The 21,102-nt window shown below is 40.9% G+C and overlaps 1 protein-coding gene across 1 annotated transcript in view; it reads left to right on the plus strand.

Moving 5' to 3' along the window:
• LOC145525216 (uncharacterized) overlaps positions 1-18,945 on the plus strand; it is a 57,376-nt gene extending 38,431 nt beyond the window's left edge. Inside the window, exons 2-4 of the mRNA XM_081538042.1 lie at positions 17,344-17,478; positions 17,542-17,825; positions 18,055-18,945. Coding sequence (XP_081394168.1) covers positions 17,344-17,478; positions 17,542-17,825; positions 18,055-18,351 — 716 coding nt within the window. The 3' untranslated portion in view covers positions 18,352-18,945. The remainder of the gene's footprint in view (positions 1-17,343; positions 17,479-17,541; positions 17,826-18,054) is intronic.
• The last annotated feature ends 2,157 nt before the right edge of the window (positions 18,946-21,102 follow it).

Below are 21,102 nucleotides of genomic sequence, written 5' to 3' on the forward strand. Positions count from 1 at the left end.
TTCCAATAGCAAAAAGCATGGATTCTGTACTGTCACTCAGTCAGCATGAATTAGGATTCAGGCCTTTAGAATGTTCTTCTTACCACCATTGCATTAATCACACAGTCTGTTCAAGGAGATGGCCCAGATTCTAAAGAAATTAACGAGCTCTACCCCACAGAACGGGTCCAATGCCTTAGGCTGGTGTGAACAGCAGAATTTTAGGCATGGAAGAAAATGTAGTCTTTAGATGGGTGAATAAGAACACAGAGAAGGCAAGCTCACAGGTCACAGTCATCCAGCTGCTTCCATTAGAACTGAGACCACAGCCCCCCCCTCCTGGTTGCTCCTCCAGAGCTGTTGGTGGATTCCCTCAGGTTAAGTTTTCAGATGTCAAAATCATAAAATGTCCTTGATGTGCTGTGATGATAATGTCACTTTACCTCTGGCCTTCTTCCCACAAGCTCATAACTCCAGTCTCTGAAAAATCAGACAAATACCACTAAGGGGTCATTCTACAAAATATCTGACCAGTATTCATGATAACCGAATGTAATGTGGTGTCCAACATGGGATGGTGAGAGAGAAAAAGGACACTGGCAAAAAAAGAAAAAATTCTGAATAAAGTATTTGTTGTTGTTCAGTCAAGAAGTGATGTCTGATTCTCTGTGACTTCATGAACTGTAGCACGCCAGGCTTACCTGCCCTTCACTATCTCCCAGAGTTTGTTCAAATTCATGTCCATTGAGTCAGTGATGTGATCTCACCGTCTTATCCTCTGTCATCCTCTTCTCCTATTACCTTCAATCTTTCCAGCATCAGGGTCTTTTCCAATGAGTTGGCTCTTCGCACCAGGTGGCCAAAGTATTGGAGTTTCAGCTTCAGCATCAGTCCTTCCAGTGAATATTCAGGGTTTATTTTCTTTACGATGGACTGGTTTGTTCTCCTTGCAGTCCAAGGCACTCTGAGGAGTCTTCTCCAGTTCCACAGTTCAAAATCACCAGTTCTTCAGTGCTCAGCCTTTTATATGGTCCAATCCTCACATCCATACATGACTACTGGAAAAACCATAGCTTTAACTATATGATCCTTTGAGGGCAAAGTGATGTCTCTACTTTTTAATATGCTGTCTAGGTTTGTCATAGCTTTTATTCCAAGGAGCAAGTATCTTTTAATTTCATAGCTCAGTCACCATCTCCAGTGATATTGGAACCCAAGAAAATAAAGTCACTGCTTGCACTTTTTCCCTTCCTAATTGCCGTGAAGTGATAGGGCCAGATGCCATGATCTTAGCTTCTCCAACATTGAGTTTCAAGCCAGCTTTTTCACTCTCCTTTTTCACCCTCATCAAGTTCCTTTAGTTCCTCTTGACTTTCTGCCATTAAAGTGGTATTTCCTGCATATCTGAGGTTGTTGATATTCCTCCCAGCAATCTTGATTCCAGCTTATGATTGATCCAGCTCAATATTTCACATAAATATAGACTTCAGTTAATAATAATGAATCATTAGTTGATTAGTATTAGTTGATTGTTTGTGACAAATGTACCATATGAGTGTAAGATGTGAAAAACAAGGGAAATTGGGTGTGGAGTATATAAAATTATTATAAAATAAAATATTTATTAAAAATTATATTTATCAATGCCAGGCATATCTATCTTTTTATTAAACAGGAATTTGAGTCTTTAGTTGTAAATACAATTATTGTTGCCTCTTAGCTTTATAGGAAAATCAGAGCCAAATATTTCTATGAAATAAGGGTCATATTTGCCAAGATTCTGAACATTTTGACTTTTATCTGGTTATAATGCATTCATTTTAAAGCCAATTGCTGACTGAATTAGAAAGATAAATTTTCCATTTCAAGCTGATTCATGTTCATAATACAAATTTTCTAATTAATGATTCCAATTGCCTATTAACCTTTTCATAAACTATTTATCATTTAGTAATGGAAAAAGTCCAGACTACCAAAGGGATAAAAATATTTATATATAAAATTACTAAGAATCAGAAAAAATATATTTCACTAGCTGGTTCATCCTATTGTTTTATTCAAGCTAACTGTAAATTCATGGACAGTTGTAAGAAATGGTGCAGAGAAATCTGAGTACCCTTCAGTTTCCTCTGAAGGAAGTGTCCTGCGTATCTGTCATGTAGATCGGCCCCAGAAAAATGACATTGACACACCCTCCCAATCTTATTCAAGTTTCTTCAGTTTTACGTGCTCTCATGTGTGTGTGTGTGTGTGTGTGTGTCCATGAACTTAATTCTATTCAACTTTGTCACAAGTTTAAAGTCATTTAATCACCATCACAGTGTAGAAACGGAAAAAGTTTTCAATGAGCCTCTTTGCATTTCTGACTGAATCTGCAAATTCAACAGAGACAGTTAAAAAGGAAAAAGGCATACAAACTTTAATTTTTCACATGTACTTGGAAGTCTTCATTAGAGAATGAAGACCTGAAGGAAAGACCAGAACAAGAAGCTTTTATATCTTTTATACCAAAAACAATAAATTTGTGATGAAGCAAAGGCATTCGGACTGGAAGTCATAAATTATGAAGAAGTAGTTAGGAAGACAAGGGTTACTTTAATGAAGTTTCTTTGCACAAATTTATCAAGCCCAAATGCCCTGTCTCTGGTGACGATAATATCTTCTTTACTACTTGTACAGAAGGATACCACTCACACAGGAGATTTCTTTCTTGTCATTAGGCAGAAAGGACAGGGGAAAGGTCAGAGTAACCTTTCTGGTTTTGCCATTTTCTCAAACTCCTTTAGCTAATATACAGTATTCTATATGCCAATGTGCTGTATTGTGGGCTAGTGTGTACTGAAATCCATCAATAGTCCAGATCCGTAACAATCCCATTAGCACAAGCATCCCACCAGTCACACACCCTGCCAGCTGCCCTCTTGCCCTCTCTCTAAACCCTGGAAACCACAGTATGTTTTCCATCCTTATGATGTTTTCATTTCCAGAATGTTTTATAAATAGAGTCATATAGTACATGAACTTTTGATAGCGACTTTTTTTTTCATTCAGCATAATTCTCTTGAGAGCCATTCATGAAGCTGTACCTATCCCTAGCTTGTTCCTTTTTATTGTTGAGTAATTTTCCAGGGCATGAGTGTGCTTAATGATTCACCTGTTGAAGGACATCTAGGATTTTTTTTACAGCTGGGGCCAGTATAAATAACATTGCTATAAACATGTATGTATATGTTTTTGTATGAGCATGTTTTTTTTATTACTCTGGGATAAATGTCCAAGACTATTATTGTTGGGGCATCTCCTAAGTGCTACAAAACTCTTTTTGGCAGTGGTTGTATAACTTACATATCCACCAGCAATATGTGAATGATTTAGTATCTTTGCATTATCACCAGAATTTGATATTATCGCTGTTTTTATTATTTTAGCCTTTGTGATAAATGTGTGTGAAAGTGTTAGTCGATCAGTTGTGTCCAGTGCTTTGCAACCACATGGACTGTAGCCCATCAGAATCCTTTGTCCATGGAGCTCTCCTGGCAAGAATACTGGAGTGAGTGGCCATTTCCTTCTTCAGGGGATATTCCCAACCCAGGAATCAAACCTGGGTCTCCTGCATCGCAGGTGGATTCTTTACCCTCTGAGCCACAAGGGAAGCCGTCCAGTAGATGTGTATGGATGTCTAAAAATAGTGAATTTAAGTTTGCATTTACCTACTCACCCATTTGAAGAGACCCTGATGCTGGGAAAGATTGAAGGCAGAAGGAGAAGGGGATGACAGAGGATGATATGGTTGGATGGCATCGCCGACACAATAGACATGAGTTTAAGTAAACTCCAGGAGTTAGTGATGGACAGGGAGGCCTGGCGTGCTGCAGTCCATGGAGTCACAAAGAGTTGGACACGACTGAGTGACTGAACTGAACTGAACTGAATGGTTAATGATGTTGAATATCTATTCATGAGATTATTTATCATTTTTCTATAGTCTTTTCAGTTAGATGTCTATTTATGTCTTTTGTCTCTTATTTAATTGGATTGCTTGCTGTATATTTGTTAGGTTTTACATTTCAATGTAAATATCGTTCAAGGGCTTTTAATATATATATAGAGAGAGAGAGAAAGAGAGAGAGAGATACAAGGCCTTTCTTGGATATGCAAATATTTTCTCCAGGTCTGTAAACTGTCTTACCCTCTTAAAGGACATTTTACAGAGTAAAAGTTATTCATTATAAAACCAAACTTTGTGAGATAAAATTTATCTGTTTTTCTTTTCAAGATCACTTTTTTTGGTGACAAGTCTAACAACTCCTTGCCTAGCCTAAGGTCTCAAACTTTTCTCCTAATTTCTTTTCTAAAACTTATATCAGTTCAGATCAGTCCCTCAGTAGTGCCTGACTCTTTGTGACCCCATGGACTGCCGCACGCCAGGCTTCCCTGTCTATCACCAACACCTGGAGCTTGCTCAAACTCATGTTTATCCAGCTGGTGATGCCATCCAACCATCCTATCCTCTGTCATCCCCTTCTCCTCCTGTCTTCAATCTTTCCCAGCTTTAGGGTTTCTCCAATGAGTCAGTTCTTTGCATCAAGTGGCCAAAGTATTGGAGCTTCAGTTTCAGCATTAGTACTTCCAATGAATATTCGGGACTGATTTCCTTTAGGATTAGCTGGTTGGATCTCCTTGCAGTCCAAGGGACTCTCAAGAGTCTTCTCCAACACCACAGGTCTAAAGCATCAATTCTTCAGTGCTCATCTTTCTTTATAGTCCAACTCTCACATCCATACATAACTACTGAAAAAACCATAGCTTTGGCACTTCGCTTTCTTTATAGTCCAATTCTTACATCCATACATGACTACTGGAAAAATCATAGCTTTGACTAGATGAAACTTTGTCAGTAAATGTCTCTGCTTTTTAATATGCTGTCTAGGTTGCTCATAGCTTTTCTTCCAAGGAGCAAGTTCTTTTAATTTCATGGCTGCAAGTCACCATCTCCAGTGATTCTGGAGCCCAAGAAAAGAAAGTCTGTCACTGTTTCCATTGTTTCCCCATCTCTTTGGCGTGGAGTATTGGGACCGGTGCCATGATCTTTGTTTTCTGAATATCGAGTTTTAAGCCAAATTTTTCACTCTTTTCGCTTTCATCAAGAAGCTCTTTAGTTCTTCTTCACGTTCTGCCATAAGGGTGGTGTCATCTGCATATCTGAGATTATTGATATTTCTCCCAGCATTTAGTTCTTCTTCATTTTCTGCCATAAAGGTGGTGTCATCTGCATATCTGAGGTTATTGATATTTCTTCTGGCAATCTTGATTCCAGCTTGTGCTTCCTCCAGTCTGGCATTCCACATGATGTACTCTGCTATAAGTTAAATAAGCAGGGTGACAATACACAGCCTTGATGTACTCCTTTCCCAATTTGGAACCAGTCTGTAGTTCCATATCCAGTTCTAACTGTTGCTTCCTGACCTACATACAGATTTCTCATGAGGCAGGTCAGGTGGTCTGGTATTCTCATCTCTTTCAGAATTTTCCACAGTTTATTGTGATCCACACAGTCAAAGGCATAGTGAACAAAGCAAAAGTAGATGTTTTACTGGAATTCCCTTGCTTTTTCGATGATCCAACAGATGTTGGCAATTTGATATCTGGTTCCTCTTCCTCTTCTAAATCCAAGTTGAACATCTGAAAGTTCATACTTCATGTACTGTTGAAGCCTGGCTTGGAGAATTTTGAGAATTACTTTCCTACTGTGTGAGGTGAGTGCAATTGTGTGGTAGTTTGAACATTCTTTGGCATTGCCTTTCTTTGGAATTGGAATGAAAACTGACCTTTTCCCATCCTGTGGCCACTGTTGAGTTTTCCAAATTTGCTGGCATATCGAGGGCAGCACGTTCACAGCATCATCTTTTAGGATTTGAAATAGCTCAACTGCAACTCCATCACCTCCACTAACTTTGTTTGTAGTGATGCTCCCTAAGGCCCATTTGACTTCACATTCTAGATGTCTGGCTCTAGGTGAGTGAACACACCATCGTCATTATCTGGGGCATTCAGATGCTTTTTGTTTAGTTCTTCTGTGCATTCTTGCCACCTCTTCGTAATATCTTCTGCTTCTGTTATGTCCATACAATTTCTGTCCTTTATTGTGCCTGTCTTTGCAAGAAATATTCCCTTGGTATCTCTAATTTTCTTGAAGAGATCTCTAGTCTTTCTGATTCTGTTGTTTTCCTCTATTTCTTTGTATTGATCACTGAGAAAGGCTTTCTTATGTCTCCTTACTATTCTTTGGAACTCTGCATTCAAAAGGGTATATCTTTCCTTTTCCCCTTTGCGTTTAGCTTCTCTTCTTTTCTCAGCGATTTAGATTTAAACCCATGATTGCTTCTCAGTTGATTTTTGAATGAAGTATGCAGTTTAGATTCAAGTTCACATTTTGTCTTTGAATGTATAATCAATCCAGCAACATTTATTGCAAAGACTCTTGTACTTCACTGAATGGCTTTGTACCATTTCTGAATGGCTTTGTACCATTTTCAAAAATACGGTGGGAATATTTGTAAGGGTCTTCTGCTTTTCTGTTCTGTTACATTTACCTATGTATCCATTCTTCTGTCAAGGTCACTATCTTAATTATTGGCATGCAGATTTTTTGTAAACCTTAAAAAATGTAAACACTCTGACATTTTTCCATCAGGCAATATAATTTTTTACCTTAACTAAAGACAATTTGCTAGAACTTCTTATCTGTCACTGAGGCAAAATTGATTGGCCAGGAACAAAAAGAAAAATGGAATCATTTAAAATTTACATAAGAATAATCAGCTGAGTTCTTCCTTCACTTAGAAAAGGACTGAGATTCCTGATAACTCTAGGAATCATTTCCCCATTGCTTCCTAGTTCTTTGTTGTCTCATTTTTCCACAATACTTTATCATCTCTATTTTTACAGATCATTTTGTCGTTTATAAGATCACATCCAAGTTCTGCATTCTGGACTCTTTTGTTAACTATGAGGGCTACTCCATTTCTTTTAAGGGATTCTTGCCCACAGTAGAAGATATAATGGTCATCTGAATTAAATTTGCCCATTTCTGTCCATTTTAGTTCACTGATTCCTAGAATGTTGATTTCACACTTGCCATCTCCTGTTTCACCACTTCCAATTTACCTCAGTTCATGGACTGCAAAGGCAAACCTAGACAACATATTAAAAAGTAGAGATATTATTTTGCCTCCAAAGATCCACATAGTCAAAGCTATAGTTTTTCCAATAGTCATGTACAGATGTGAGAGCGAGACAATAAAAAAGGCTGAGCACTGAAAAACTGATGCTTTTGAACTGTGTACTGGAGATTATTGAGAGTCCCTTGGACACCAAGGATATCAAACCAGTCAATCCTAAAGGAAATCAACTCTGAATATTCATTGGAAGGACTGATGCTGAGGCAGAAACGTCAATACTTTGGGCACCTGATTCGAAGAGCCGCTCATTGGAAAAGACCCTGATGCTGGAAAAGATTGAAGGCCAAAGGAGAAGGAGATGACAGAGGATGAGATGGTCAGATGGCATCATCGACTTAATGGACTTGAGTTCGAGCAAGCTCCAAGAGACGGTGGAGGACAAAGAACCCTGGTGTGCTGTAGTCCATAGAGTCACAAAGTCAGACACAACTGAGTGATTAAACAGCAACATTTTTACAGATAAAGACACTGAAACTCTTTGAAGTTCTAATAGAATATGGTAGGATCTATGTCAATCTCGTAAGCAGGTTCAACTTGGCCTTAGAGTACATAATTTTATCCACTATATGACAGAGCCTCTGTTATGTCAGAGTCTAGTGTTACTCATATCACCAACTCTCGTATCCACTTGAAAGATTTTTAAAAATCTGTATTGACTGAGATCCAAAGGAATCATCATATTAAAAATAATTTTATTAATTTAGTCATAAAATATATATTGTGTATTTATAGACATGTTTTGTTGCCTTAAAATGGATATATATATATATATATATATATACACATACGGCAGAAAGTGAAGAAGAACTAAAGAGCCTCTTGATGAAAGTGAAAGAAGAGAGTGAAAAAGTTGGCTTACAGCTCTACATTCAGAAAACTAAGATCATGGCATCTGGTCCCATCACTTCATGGCAAATAGATGGGGGAACAGTGGAAACAGTGGCTGACTTTATTTTTAGGGAGGATTCCAAAATCACCGCAGATGGTGATTGCAGCCATGAAATGAAAAGATACTTACTCCTTGGAAGGAAAATTATAACCAACCTAGACAGCATATTAAAAAGCAGAGACATTACTTTGTCAAAAAAAGGCTGTCTAGTCCAGGCTATGGTTTTTCCAATAGTCATGTATGGATGTGAGAGTTGGGCTATAAAGAAAGCTGAGTGCCAAAGAATTGATGCTTCTGAACTGTGCTATTGGAGAAGACTCTTGAGAGTCCCTTGGACTGCAGGGAGATCCAACCAGTCCATCCTAAAGGAAATCAATCCTGGGTGTTCATTGGAAGGACTGATGTTGAAGCTGAAACTCCAATATTTTGGCAACCTGATGCGAAGAGCTGACTCATTTGAAAAGACCCTGATGTTGGGAAAGATTGAAGGCAGGATGAGAAGGGGATGACAGAGGATGAGATCATTAGATGGCATCAGTGACTCAATGGACATGAGTTTGGGTAAACTCTAGGAGTTGATGATGGACAGGGAGGCCTGGCGTGCTGCGGTTCATGGGGTTGCAAAGAGTCGGACATGACTGAGCGACTGAACTGAACTGAATATTGATTCCAGCTTGCGCTTCATCCAGTCAAGCATTTCTCATGATGTACTCTTCATATAAGTTAAATAAGCAGGGTGACAATATACAGCCTTCAGGTACTCCTGTCCCAATTTGGAACCAGTCTGTTGTTCCATGTCCAGTTCTAACTGATGCTTCTTGACCCGCATCCAGATTTCTCAAGAAGCAAGACAAGAGGTTGGTATTCCCATCTCTTAAAGAATTTTCCACAGTTTGTTGTGATGCACACAGTCAAAGGATTTGGCATAGTCAATAAAGGGAAATAGATGTTTTTCTGGAACTCTCTTGCTTTTTTGATGATCCAGCGGATGTTGGCAATTTGATCTCTGGTTTCTCTGCATTTTCAAAATCCAATTTGAACATCTGGAATTTCACCGTTCATGTACTGTTGAAGCCTGACTTGGAGAATTTTGAGAATTACCTTGCTAGTGTGTGAGATGAATGAAATTGTACTGTTGTTTGAGCATTCTTTGGCATTGACATTTTCCAGTTCTGTGGCCACTGCTGAGTTTTCCATATTTGCTGGCATATTGAGTGCAGCACTTTCATAGCATCATCTTTTAGAATTTGAAATAGCTCAGCTGGAATTCCATCACCCCCAGTAGCTTTGTTCATACTGATGCTTCCTAAGACTTACTTCACTTTGCATTACAGGATGTCTGGCTCTAGGTGAGTGACCACACCATCATGATTATCTGGGTCGTGAAGATCTTTTTTTGTATAGTTCTTCTGTGTATTCTTGCCACCTCTTCTTAACATCCTCTGCTCTGTTAGGTCCATATCATTTCTGTCTTTTATTGTGCCCATCTTTGCATGAAATATTCCCTTGGTATCTCCAATTTTCTTGAAGAGATTTCTAGTCTTTCTGATTCTATTGTTTTCCTCTATTTCTTTGCATTGATCGCTGAGGAAGGCTTTCTCATCTCTCCTTGCTATTCTTTGGATCTCTGCTTTCAAATGGGTATAACTTTCCTTTTCTCCTTTGCCTTTTACTTCTCTTCTTTTCACAGCTGTTTGTAAGGCATCCTCAGACAACCATTTGGCCTTTTTGCATTACTTTTTCTTGGGGATGATCTTGATCACTGCCTCTTGTACAATGTCATGAACCTCCATATATTGTTCTTCAGACACTCTGTCTATCAGATCTAGTCCTTTGAATCTATTTCTCACTTCCACTGTATTATCATAAGGAATTTGATTTAGGTCATACCTGAATGGTCTAGTGGCTTTCCATACTTTCTTCAATTTGTCTAAATTTGGCAATAAGGAGTTCATGATCTGAGCCACAGTCAGCTCCCAGTCTTGTTTTTGCTGACTGTATAGACCTTCTCCATTTTTGGCTGCAAATAATATAATCAATCTGATTTTGGTATTGTCCATCTGGTGATGTCCATGTGTAGAGTCTTCTCTTTTGTTGTTGGAAGAGGGTGTTTGCTATGACTAGTGGGTTCTCTTGGCAAAACTTTGTTCGCCTTTGACCTGCTTTGTTTTGTACTCCAAGGCCAAACTTGCCTGTTATTACAGGTATCTCTTGACCTCCTACTTTTGCATTCCAGTCCCCTATAATGAAAAGGACATTTTTTTTTTTTTTTGATGTAAGTCTGGAAGGTCTTGTAGGTCTTCATAGAATCATTCAACTTCAGCTTCTTCAGCATTACTGGTTAGGGCATAGACTTGGATTACCATGATATTGAATGGTTTGCCTTGGAAACAAACAGAGATCATTCTGTCATTTTTGAGATTACATCCAAGTACTGCATTTTGGACTCTTTTGTTGACCATTTCTTCTAAGGGTTTCTTGCCCACAGTAGTAAATATAATCGTCATCTGAGTTAAATTCACCCATTCCAGTCCATTTTAGTTCGCTGATTCCTAAAATGTCTATGTTCACTCTTACCATCTCTTGTTTGACCACTTCCAATTTGCCTTGGGAGAAGGCAATGGCACCCCACTCCAGTACTCTTGCCTGGAAAATCCCATGAATGGAGGAGCCTGGCATGCTGCAGTCCATGGGGTTGCAAAGAGTCGGACATGACTTAGCAGCTGAACAACAACAAGGGAGAAAATTCAAACATTGTTGTTAGAATGGCATATATAATTGTCATCTAAATTAGTTGATTTCTGCAATATGTCCTGCTTATGAAATCACACAAAACATATTTTTTTCCCATCTGTTAAGTAATTGTTGGAAAGAAGCTATAAATTATCTTCCTTAAAAACAAATATACCAAGTCTTCACCCTACATCTCCTTACTTTATGGCGCCCCTCCCCTTTTTCTGTTCCTGGTAGTGATTTATACTCATAATTTCCTTTTTTCCTTCTTTTTCTTAGAAACAGTTCTTCATCCTTATCACTCTGTTGACATCTTCTTTTAGGGTTGCACTGACTTCCATTTTACACAATAGATCAATTGTCAATCTCCTGATCACTTGATCTATCAGAAAGATTTGAAGCTGTGCATCATTCCCCTTCTTGAAACACTTTATTTCATTGATTTCCAGGGAATCCATCTCTCGTGGCTTTCACCTTACCACACTGGCACATCTTTCTCAGTCGCTTATGGTATGTCCTTCCTTCTTTTTGACCTCTAAATGTTGGGCTGCCCTAGAGTTTAGTCTAGGACCCTCTATTTTTCATTATTATAATCCCTTTCTAGGTGACCTCCACCTAATCTCATGCTTTAATACCTTATCACCTGTATCCTGGTGATGCCCATATTTACATCGCTGCAACTTCTCTCTTTTGATCTGAATATCTAAATTACCTACAATGAGATTTCCTTTTATAATTAACACATACAGTAAAGAACTCTTCATTTCCCTCCAAAACTTGATCCCCAGGGTTCCTGTTTTAATAAATGGCACCACCACTCAGTTGACCTGCCTGTCCTTGACTCTTCTATTTTTAGAACACCCTCTTTGAACTCATCAGTAAATCAGTAGCTTGGATGCTACTACTAAAAGCTCACACAAACTATAAATGGCAGTATATACATGAATACAGAACTGTGCCCTCTGGGAGACTTCAACTGGCTTCCAGGCACATCCCACTTCCATGGGTCCTGCCTGGGCTGTCCATGACAATTGTGCTTCTTGGGCACCCAAAAAGAAACTTCTCCAGCAGCTTATGGAATCCTGTCCATAAGAAGCATTCAACTATGCAGTTGGCTACTAAAACAGATTCCTTATGGTTAAGGATCTTTAGAGTTGAGGCAGAGCAATGACTTCCACTGTTCTTCACTGTGTAGTGAAGATCTGCAAGTACAGGGTGACATAGCAGCAAGCCCAAGTAATCTTATGGTACCCTCCTAGAAGTGCAGAGGAAGCAGTTTGCAGCTGGAGATGACCGACTCTCCTGGGGCTCTGCTCCAGACTCCCTTTACTTTCATGACAGAGAGCAAATCTATGGCATTTGCACCACATCAGTGTGCTTTGGCTTATGCATATGCCTTGACACACATGTTTGGGATTTGGAAAGAAAATAACCAGGAAGCCTGAAAGAGCTGTTTCATTTGGACTGCACATACAGCGTTACCTGTAAGTTAACACAAAACGGTTTTGTCTATTTGGTTAATGTACTTGCTGATACTGAAAAACAAATTCATCAAATATATAGAAATATAAATTCTGTTGCAAAGAAACAGCTAGGCTCTGTATTCATCATTGATTAGTACCCTCACCTCTCTTTTTGTCTCAATACCAAGGTTCTGTAGAAGTTTGATTTATCAACATAATTGTGATAGAGTTAGAAAGAAAGCCAAATGATTCTTCTAATCATATCTGTTAAAACGAGAAACCTGGAGATAGAAATGGTTCCATGTTTTAAGAAAAATACCAATTATGTTTCTTGGTGAAAGTCAAAATATGCTTATGTGTTCTATTAATAAATCCAGCTGTTCAGTCGCTCTGTCATGTCTGACTCTTTGAGGCCCCATGGACTGCAGCATGCCAGGCTTCCCTGTCCTTCACTGTCTCCCAGAGTTTGCTCAAACTCATCTCCATTGACTCGATAATGCCTTCCAACCATCTCACCCTCTGTCATCCCTTTCTCCTCCTGCCTTCAATCTTTCCCAGCATCAGGGCCTTTTCCAATGAGTTGACTCTTCACATCAGGTTTCGTGTGTATTGAAAGACCAGAAATTAAATGTGAATTGGAGGTAAAGAGGAGAAAGTTGTCAGTGTATTGTTTATACATGAGTGTGTTCCCTCTTATACCCTGCTGTGGATAGCAGTAAGGCAATATCTTTCATAATTAAAACATCTTTCAATTCAGCAATTCCAGTTGTCAGCACTGATGCTACCATTATACTTTCCACATGTACAAAATTCTTCCCTGCAGAATTTCTATGAGATATTCCGAAGAGGGAAATGGTACAGTCCTGGCCTGAAAAAGACAAAGTGCTAACTAAAGACACAGACAGGAATTTTCCTGGAACAGTCTTTCATATATACATTATTGACACTAATCTCAAGTTTTTTCAAAGACTCTATAAACAACTGAATTTGTTATTTTAATGATCTCTCTTGATGGTCCAAGGCAGAATACCCCGACTGGCCTCTGAGCAGTACTGGCCAGCGAATCAGCAGCTTATTCAAGGAGAGGAAAATATAAGATATACAGATTGTCAGTATGTTTTTCTTCTTTCTTTTGCCTCTTTTTTTCCTCTTCTATAATTCCTGGTGGGCTTTTTTTTCTTTCATTTTTAGATGAATCTATTGATTGGTTTCCCTTATATACAAGTAAAATAACATGTTACTATATGTCTGATCTAATTACTTGACACTATCATATAGAAGGATTGGAAAGAAATTCTTTCAAAAAAGAACTGTTTAAATAAATTATTAAATATCCATGTAATTATTAAATATCCATGCGTAGTCAGTCACTCAGCTGTGTCCAACTCTTTGCGACCCCATGGACCGTAGCCCTCCAGGCTCCTCTCTCCATGGGGATTCTGCTGACAGGAGTACAGGAGCTGGTTGCTATTTCCTACTCCAGGGGATCTTTCTGGCCCAGGGGTCGACCTCGAGTCTCCCCCTTTAGCAAGCAGTTTCTTTACTGCTGAGCCACCTGGGAAGACCCAATGTAATGGCATGTAGCTATAAATAAGAACAGGATAGTTCTATATGCATTAATCTGGAAAGTCTTCTGAGATATAAGCAATGTGCAGAATAGTACATGTGGTACATTATCTTAGAGAAGGCAATGGCAACCCATTCCAGTACTCTTAACTGGAAAATCCCATGAACGGAGGAGCCTGGAAGGCTACAGTAGTCCATGGGGTCTCAAAGAGTCGGACACAACTGAGTGACTTCACTTTCACTTTTCACTTTCATGCATTGGAGAAGGAAATGGCAAGCAACTCCAGTATTCTTGCCTGGAGAATCCCAGGGACAGAGGAGTCTGGTGGACTGCTGTCTATGGGGTAGCACAGATTCGGACATGACTGACACGACTTAGCAGCAGCAGCAGCAGTATACTATTATTTGAAGAGGTTAAAAGAACAAATAATTATATACTTTTAATACATACCACATCTTTGGAAAGACAAACAAAAAGCTAGTAATGACAGTTGCTTTCTGGAAAGGGATGCTGGGGGGCTGAGAACAGTAAAGAGAGACTTAATTTTTTCTGTATACTCTTGGAAATGGCAACCCATTCAAATATTCTTGCCTGGAAAATTCCACAGACAGAGAAGCCTGGCAGGCTACAATCCACAGGGTCGCAAGAGCTGGATATGACTGAGTGACTTTCACTTTTACTTTGTAACTTGTTAAGTGGGCTCTGCACCAGATTATGACATATGGAGAGCTTTCCACACTATCAATAAGCAATTCTGTGACACAAGTTGAAATGTCTACAATTCAACTCCATTCTGATACTATCTACCCAGAGACAGCATTGGATTCCACAGGTAAAGGTGCTCAGTTCCACAAGACTGTGTTGTGTTCATGTCCCAGCCCACCACCCCAGTTCAGATGCCAATCACAAGCCCAGGTTGTCACCTGTGCTTTTGACCAATGGGCTGCAGATTGGAGGTTCCCATGACCCCTTTCTTGGGTTGGTTTAATTTGCTAGAGCTGCTCACAGAACTCAAAGAAACATTTTACTTACTAGATTATTGGTTTATTATAAAAATATATAATTATGGAACAAATAGATGAAAGAGATGCCTAGGAAAGACATGGGTGAGGGCAGAAAAACTTCCATGCCCTCTCCAGACATGCTACTCCTTCCAAATTTCCTTAAGTTCACCAACTCTGAAGCTGTCTGAATTTGTCCTTTTGAGTTTTTACAGACTTCATTACATAAGCATGATTGATTACAATATTAGCCGTAGATATAGATAGCCATACATATTAACTCCATCGCCTTTCCCCTCCCCCAAGATCAGAGGTGGGACTGAAAGTTTCAACCCTCCAATCACATGGTTGGGTCTCCTGGCAACCAGCCCGTCCTTAAGTTACCTGAGGGCTTTCCAAAAATGATCTCATTAACATAGCACAAGACATGTATATTGCTGTCACCACTTCGTAGGAAATTCCAAGAGTTTTAGGAGCTCTGTGCCAGATATAGGGATAAAGACCAAAAATACACACACACACACATATGTGTGTATGTGTATGTGTGTGTATGCTCAGTTGTGTTTGACTCTTTGCAACCCCTTGGGCTGTAACCCACCAAGCTCCTCTGTCCATGGAGTTTTCCAGGTAAGAATATTTGAGTGGGTTGCCATTTCCTCCTCCAGGAGATCTTCCCAACCCAGGGATCAAACGCGCATCTCTTCCATCTCTTGTGTCTCCTGCTTTGGCAGGTGGCTTCTTTACCACTGTGCCACCTGGTAAGCCCCCCCCCCATATATATATATGCATGTATATATTTTTCTTACTATAAATCACAATAAAACACTTGTGAATTCAGTATTTTGTGAATCTGTCAGCTGTTAGCTACAGAATAGAATATTAAATTTGCATTTATGTTTTGCTTGACATTGATATATATATATATATATTATTTACTTCTAAAATTTTGGCTTGTGCTGGATCTTTGTTAAAGTGTAAAAGCAGCTCACTTTCTCTGAAGCAGCATGTGGGCTCAGTAGTTGTAGTGCATGGGCTTGGTTGCCGCCAGGTAAGTCTGCCTCCCACAAATATTTATTGATATGCAAAATTGGAAAGTTACTGGAAAAAGAGTGAAAAAAAACAGTCACTTGGGCCAAGCAACTACCATTACCCCTAGTCATGATACCCTGAAGTGAAAGTGTTAGTCCCTCCCTAGCATCAGAACTCTTTGTGACCCCATGGAATGTAGCCTGCCAGGCTCCTCTGTCCATGGGATTCTTCAGGCAAGAATACTGGTGGCTGTTCCTTGTTCAGTCACTCAGTTGTGTCCGACTCTTTGTGATCCCAGGGACTGCAGCACACAGGCTTCCCTGCCCTTCAGTATCTCTCGGAGTTTGCTCAATTCATGTCATTGAGTCGGTGATGCCATCCAACCATCTCATCCTCTGTTGCCCCCTTCTCCCCCTGCCCTCATTCTTTCCCAGCGTCAGAGTTTTTTCCAATGAGTTGGCTCTTTGCATCAGGTGGCCAGAGTATTGGAGCTATAGCTTTAGCATGACTCCTTCCAGTGAATATTCAGGGTTGATTTCCTTTAGGCTTTGCTGGTTTGATCTTGCTGTGAAAGGGACTCTCAGGAGTCTTCTCCAGCACCACAATTCAAAAGCATCCATTCTTCAGCACTGCACCTTCTTTATCATCCAACTTTTACATCTATAAATGGCTACTGGAAAAACCATAGCTTTAACTATATGGACGATGGTCAGCAAAGTGTTGTCTCTGCTTTTTCATATGCTGTCTAGGTTTCTCATAGCTTTTCTTCCAAGGAGCAAACAATTTCATGGCTGCAGTCACCATCCACAGTGATTTTGGAGCCCAAGACAACAAAGTCTGCCACTGTTTTCATTTTTTGCCCCATCTGTTTGCCTCGAGGTGATGGGACCGGATGCCCTGATTTTAGTTTTAACAATAATGGAGTGGGTAGCCATTCCATTCTCCAGGGAATCTTCCCCACCCAGGGGCCCAAGGAAGTTCTCTCCCATTGCAGACAGATTCTTTACCATCTGACCCTAACCCTAACCTAATTTCTTCTCTCAACTCTCAGGTATTCTACTTTGCAGAGGAGAGCCATATGCTGATTTGTGCTATTTGTCAGTCGCTTGCTTTTTCTTAAATGTAATCGCTACTCTCTGATGCAATATTCCGATTTCTTTCGAAAAGAACCAAGTGACGCTGAAAGTCGCTCAGTTGTATTCGACACTTTGTGACCCCATGGACTATACAGTCCACGGAATTCTCCAGGCCAGAATACTGGAGTGGGTAGTTGTTCCCTTCTCCAGGGGATCTTTCCAACCCAGGAATTGAACCCAGGTCTCCCGCATTGCAGGAGGATTCAACTGAGCTATTAGGAAAGCCCATCGAAAAGAATAAACAGCTGTAAACACTTTATTAAGCACGCATGTGTAATTCCCTGAAATATTTTTTTGTGGCAAAGAGATTCTGCCTCGCACAGCCCAGTTCAAAGCCCCTGCTAGTGCCAAGCCCGATGTTTCCGAATTTCCCGCTGACCGAGACTACAGGTCCACAGATCGCCCTCCGCAGCGGATCCCCGACCCTGGCCCCTGCGAAGGTGGGAGGCGGATGCGGACCTGCAGCCGCTGAGACCGAGGACGGGAGTGCGGGACTCTGAAAGGCCGGGACTTGGTGGAAACGGTCCAGTTCTCGCGATGTTTCGTCCTGACGGGAACCGGCGACAGCTCTGCGGAGAGAGTGGGTTTCGCTCAGAGGAGGGAGCCAAAGGGCCCGGGGTGGTTGTTGCTACCCGGGCTCCGCGCCGGGGGAGAAGCCATCACCCATAAACAGCCAGTTCTCCCGAGAGTCACCGCTGGGGAAGTCCAAGGCACCGCTGGCCTCTTCCTTGGCTGTGCGGGCAGCGCAGGCAAACCTTGCCCGCTGAAGAGAACCGCCCTAAGCAAAGTGAGATCGCCGCCGGGGGGCGGAGGGGAGCCAGCAAACCTCGCGATAAAAGGACTGTCCGGAGCAGTTGGGGGCGGCGGGGAGAGGGGCGGGGGGCGGGGGGCGGGGGGCGGGGGGCGGGGCGGGAGGAGGGGCGGGGCGGGAGCTTCAGCACCGAGGACAGCGGCCCCGGGTGGTGTCTGGGCGGCGAAGACGCTCTTTGACGCTATCTTTTCTGGCTTCCGAGAAGGAAAGGAAAAATCATTTTGGCCTGTGGATGTTTCCCGTCGAGGCTAGGACACTGGGCCCTCCAGCGCCGCACCGTAGTCTTGCATACTGTCGAGGGCCGCGGATCCGCCCTGCGGGTCCCCGACCTCGCAATAAGGAGCGTGGGGGCTGCACCGCCAACGAATATCCGGTTTTAATTTTAAAAATTCCTGAAAAACGGCACTGTGCGCAGCCTTTTCTGACCTCACAGATCCCTTTTAGATTGTTCAGCCCTCGTCACCATTTTGACAGCCGTGTTCTCCGTGCATATTATCCTTAATCTTTCCTAAAATGCGTATTTGTGCTGGATACAACAAGAACATAAACACGGGTGTCCGGGCTCTCGGGGAGCTGGAGCTTAAAGCGGATCTAGTGAAACAAACCAGCGGCGTCTCTCCCAGGCGGCTACCCCCCAGCGTCACCAAGAAGCAGCTGGAACAGCAGCTGCACCTGCTGCCCACACACCTTTATCACTGAGCTTAGGTGAGAAGACTTTACCAACATTAAGAGGCCAACCTGGAGTTGCCTGGCGGTACTATGGTTAGGACTCCAAGCTTTCACTGCTGGGCCTGGGTTCAACCCCTGGTTGAAAACTAAGATCCCACAAGCTGCACTGCGGACCTTTGATTTTCTACCTCTGAGGACCGGCTTTCTAACCCTGGCTTTGTGCAGTAGAGAGACCGACCTAAAGTGCCTCTCCGAAATCTTTAAACAGATCTGTTAATATTTTGTTTGGTTTTCTTGCTAAAGAATATACAGATTGTTGAAAGTAACTGAGAGAGTATTCTTTGGCATAAAAGTTTTATCTGATGTAGTTTGTTGTATCCAGGAAAAGAAAACTAAAAAAGACGTCTTAAGTTTCTTACTATTTTCATTGTTGTCTCTTCTTTTAGTCTTTATATTCACCCCACTCAAGAGCATACATTAACTTTAGAAATCCCGATGACAGCCTTTTTTTTGCAATCGTTTTGATGGATATATCTTCATTGACACTAAAGTTTGGGTCATTGGCTTTTTAAACCCTTCATTTAATTTCTAAGTACATTAACTTTTGCCGGATGTTTGTGAATTTTAATTAAGAATCCTTAGATTCTTAAATAATTTCGTAAAATAATTTCATAAATTTTGATTATGTTATTGTGATTATGGGCTTATGTTGAAAATTATAATTACATATAAGCCAAAGAATTCTAGCAATTTTGTGTAGTAGTGACAACCTATTTATGTATTTTCATTGGACAGTGAAGTTTTTCTCATAAATGAGTGTTCTGGATAAGTAAACTTTACTCTTTTATGTTCGCAAACTAAATTATTTTATCGTAGTACTAGGTAATAGGAATTATGAATGTAGCATTAAATATGAATCAGACATTGTCCCTGTCAGCCTGAAGCCTTGCTCTCCTTTTGGTTCTTGACTTTATCCTGAATGTGACAGTGAAAGTGTTAGTCACTCAGTCGCATCCGACTCTTTGCAACCCCATGGACTGCAGCCCGCCAGGCTCCTCTGTCCAAGGAATCCTCCAGGCAAAAATACTAGAGTGGATAGCCATTTCCTTCTCCAGGGGATTTTCCCGACCCAGGGACCAAACCTGGGTCTCTTGCATTGCGGGCAGATTCTTTACCATCTGAGCCACCAGGAAAGAGTTGAGTATGAAATAAATACACAAAAATGATGATATCCCTAACCAAGTCCCTTATGATCTAAGTCCTTGACAGTGTTTGTAAGGCCCTGACACTTTTTACCTAATTACCTAACACTTCCGCTAACACCCTGACACTGTCCTAACCAACATCTTGACACAATCTCTAATTAAGATGCTGATACTCTCTTTCCCCAAGCTCCAAGGATGTCCTTATCTAAGGCCCTGACATTGTCTCTAATTGCCTAATACCAATATGGTGTCTATAACTAAAAGCCCTGATGCTGTGCCTAAATCCCTGATGATATCCATAACTAACAGTCTTAAAAATCTTTAACTAAGGCCCTGATGTTATCCCTAACTAAGGCCCTGATGCTGACCGTAATGTCTTGGTCTGTCCCTTACTAATGCTCTGACACTTTCCATAACTAAAGACCTGACACTGTTTCTAACCAACAGCCTGACTTGCTACCTAACTGATGCAAAGAACTCGGCCTCTCTGCACCAGTGCTAAATTGAATCCTAGAGACGTAATTTTAGGAAGTAGAAAAGATTAGTTTTATCACTTTGCCAACCAGTTGGGGACACAGCAGACTGATGTCCTCAAAAATGTGTGTCCCAGTGACAAAGGGTTTAGTAAGGTGTTTGTAGAGATAGTTCAAGGACAGAGTTTTTTATAAGGATTAGAGTGTGTTCAGGCCTGCACTTCTTTAATCTGGCCTCGATGGTCTCTTAATCAGCTTCTCTGGAATGAAGAATGCCATCATCTTCCATTTGTTGGAGCTTTAGCTCTGTAAGGAGCTCAAAACTGTTGTTATGTGTATCTCTTAAGGCAGAACCAGGAAGCTGCGTCGAGTTTGCACTATTGTTCTTGACTATTCCTCCCTTGTCTCTGCATCCCCTTCCTTTGCTGATTAGCAACTGTTCAAATCTGTGCTTTGGAGCTCAGGGAAGGTCCATGCAAAGAAGTACCAGGGTACATAGAAAGACTCCTATGCCCAAGAAACCCTTAGTGTCCCTCTCAGTTTCACCCTCTTCTTCTCTTTGATACCCCTCAATCTTGTGAAGATCAGATGTTTTTTAAGAAAAGGAATAATCATTTCAGATTGAGACATTAATCAGAAGTTTGGCAGAGGAACTTGGTTTTAGGGAGATTCATTTTTAAACCCCACTTTGGTTTTATCTTTCCCCACATCTTTCAGGGGATGGGGTGATGACCACTCTGGCTACTCCCTGCTTAAATGGGGCATAGGCCTGCCTAAATTTGGGGGAATGGATATCAGAGTAGTAATATTTGAGTTTTAAGTCCTGAATCAGAATCTTGTATGATTAAGATCTCAATCTCTTGGTCTGCTCTTTTGGTGCAACAAACCCAGTTACAACTAGGAGGA

Source organism: Giraffa tippelskirchi, chromosome 11 (genome assembly GCF_054371585.1).
Source record: "Giraffa tippelskirchi isolate mGirTip1 chromosome 11, T2T-mGirTip1v1.2.pri, whole genome shotgun sequence".
NCBI classification, from domain to species: domain Eukaryota; kingdom Metazoa; phylum Chordata; class Mammalia; order Artiodactyla; family Giraffidae; genus Giraffa; species Giraffa tippelskirchi.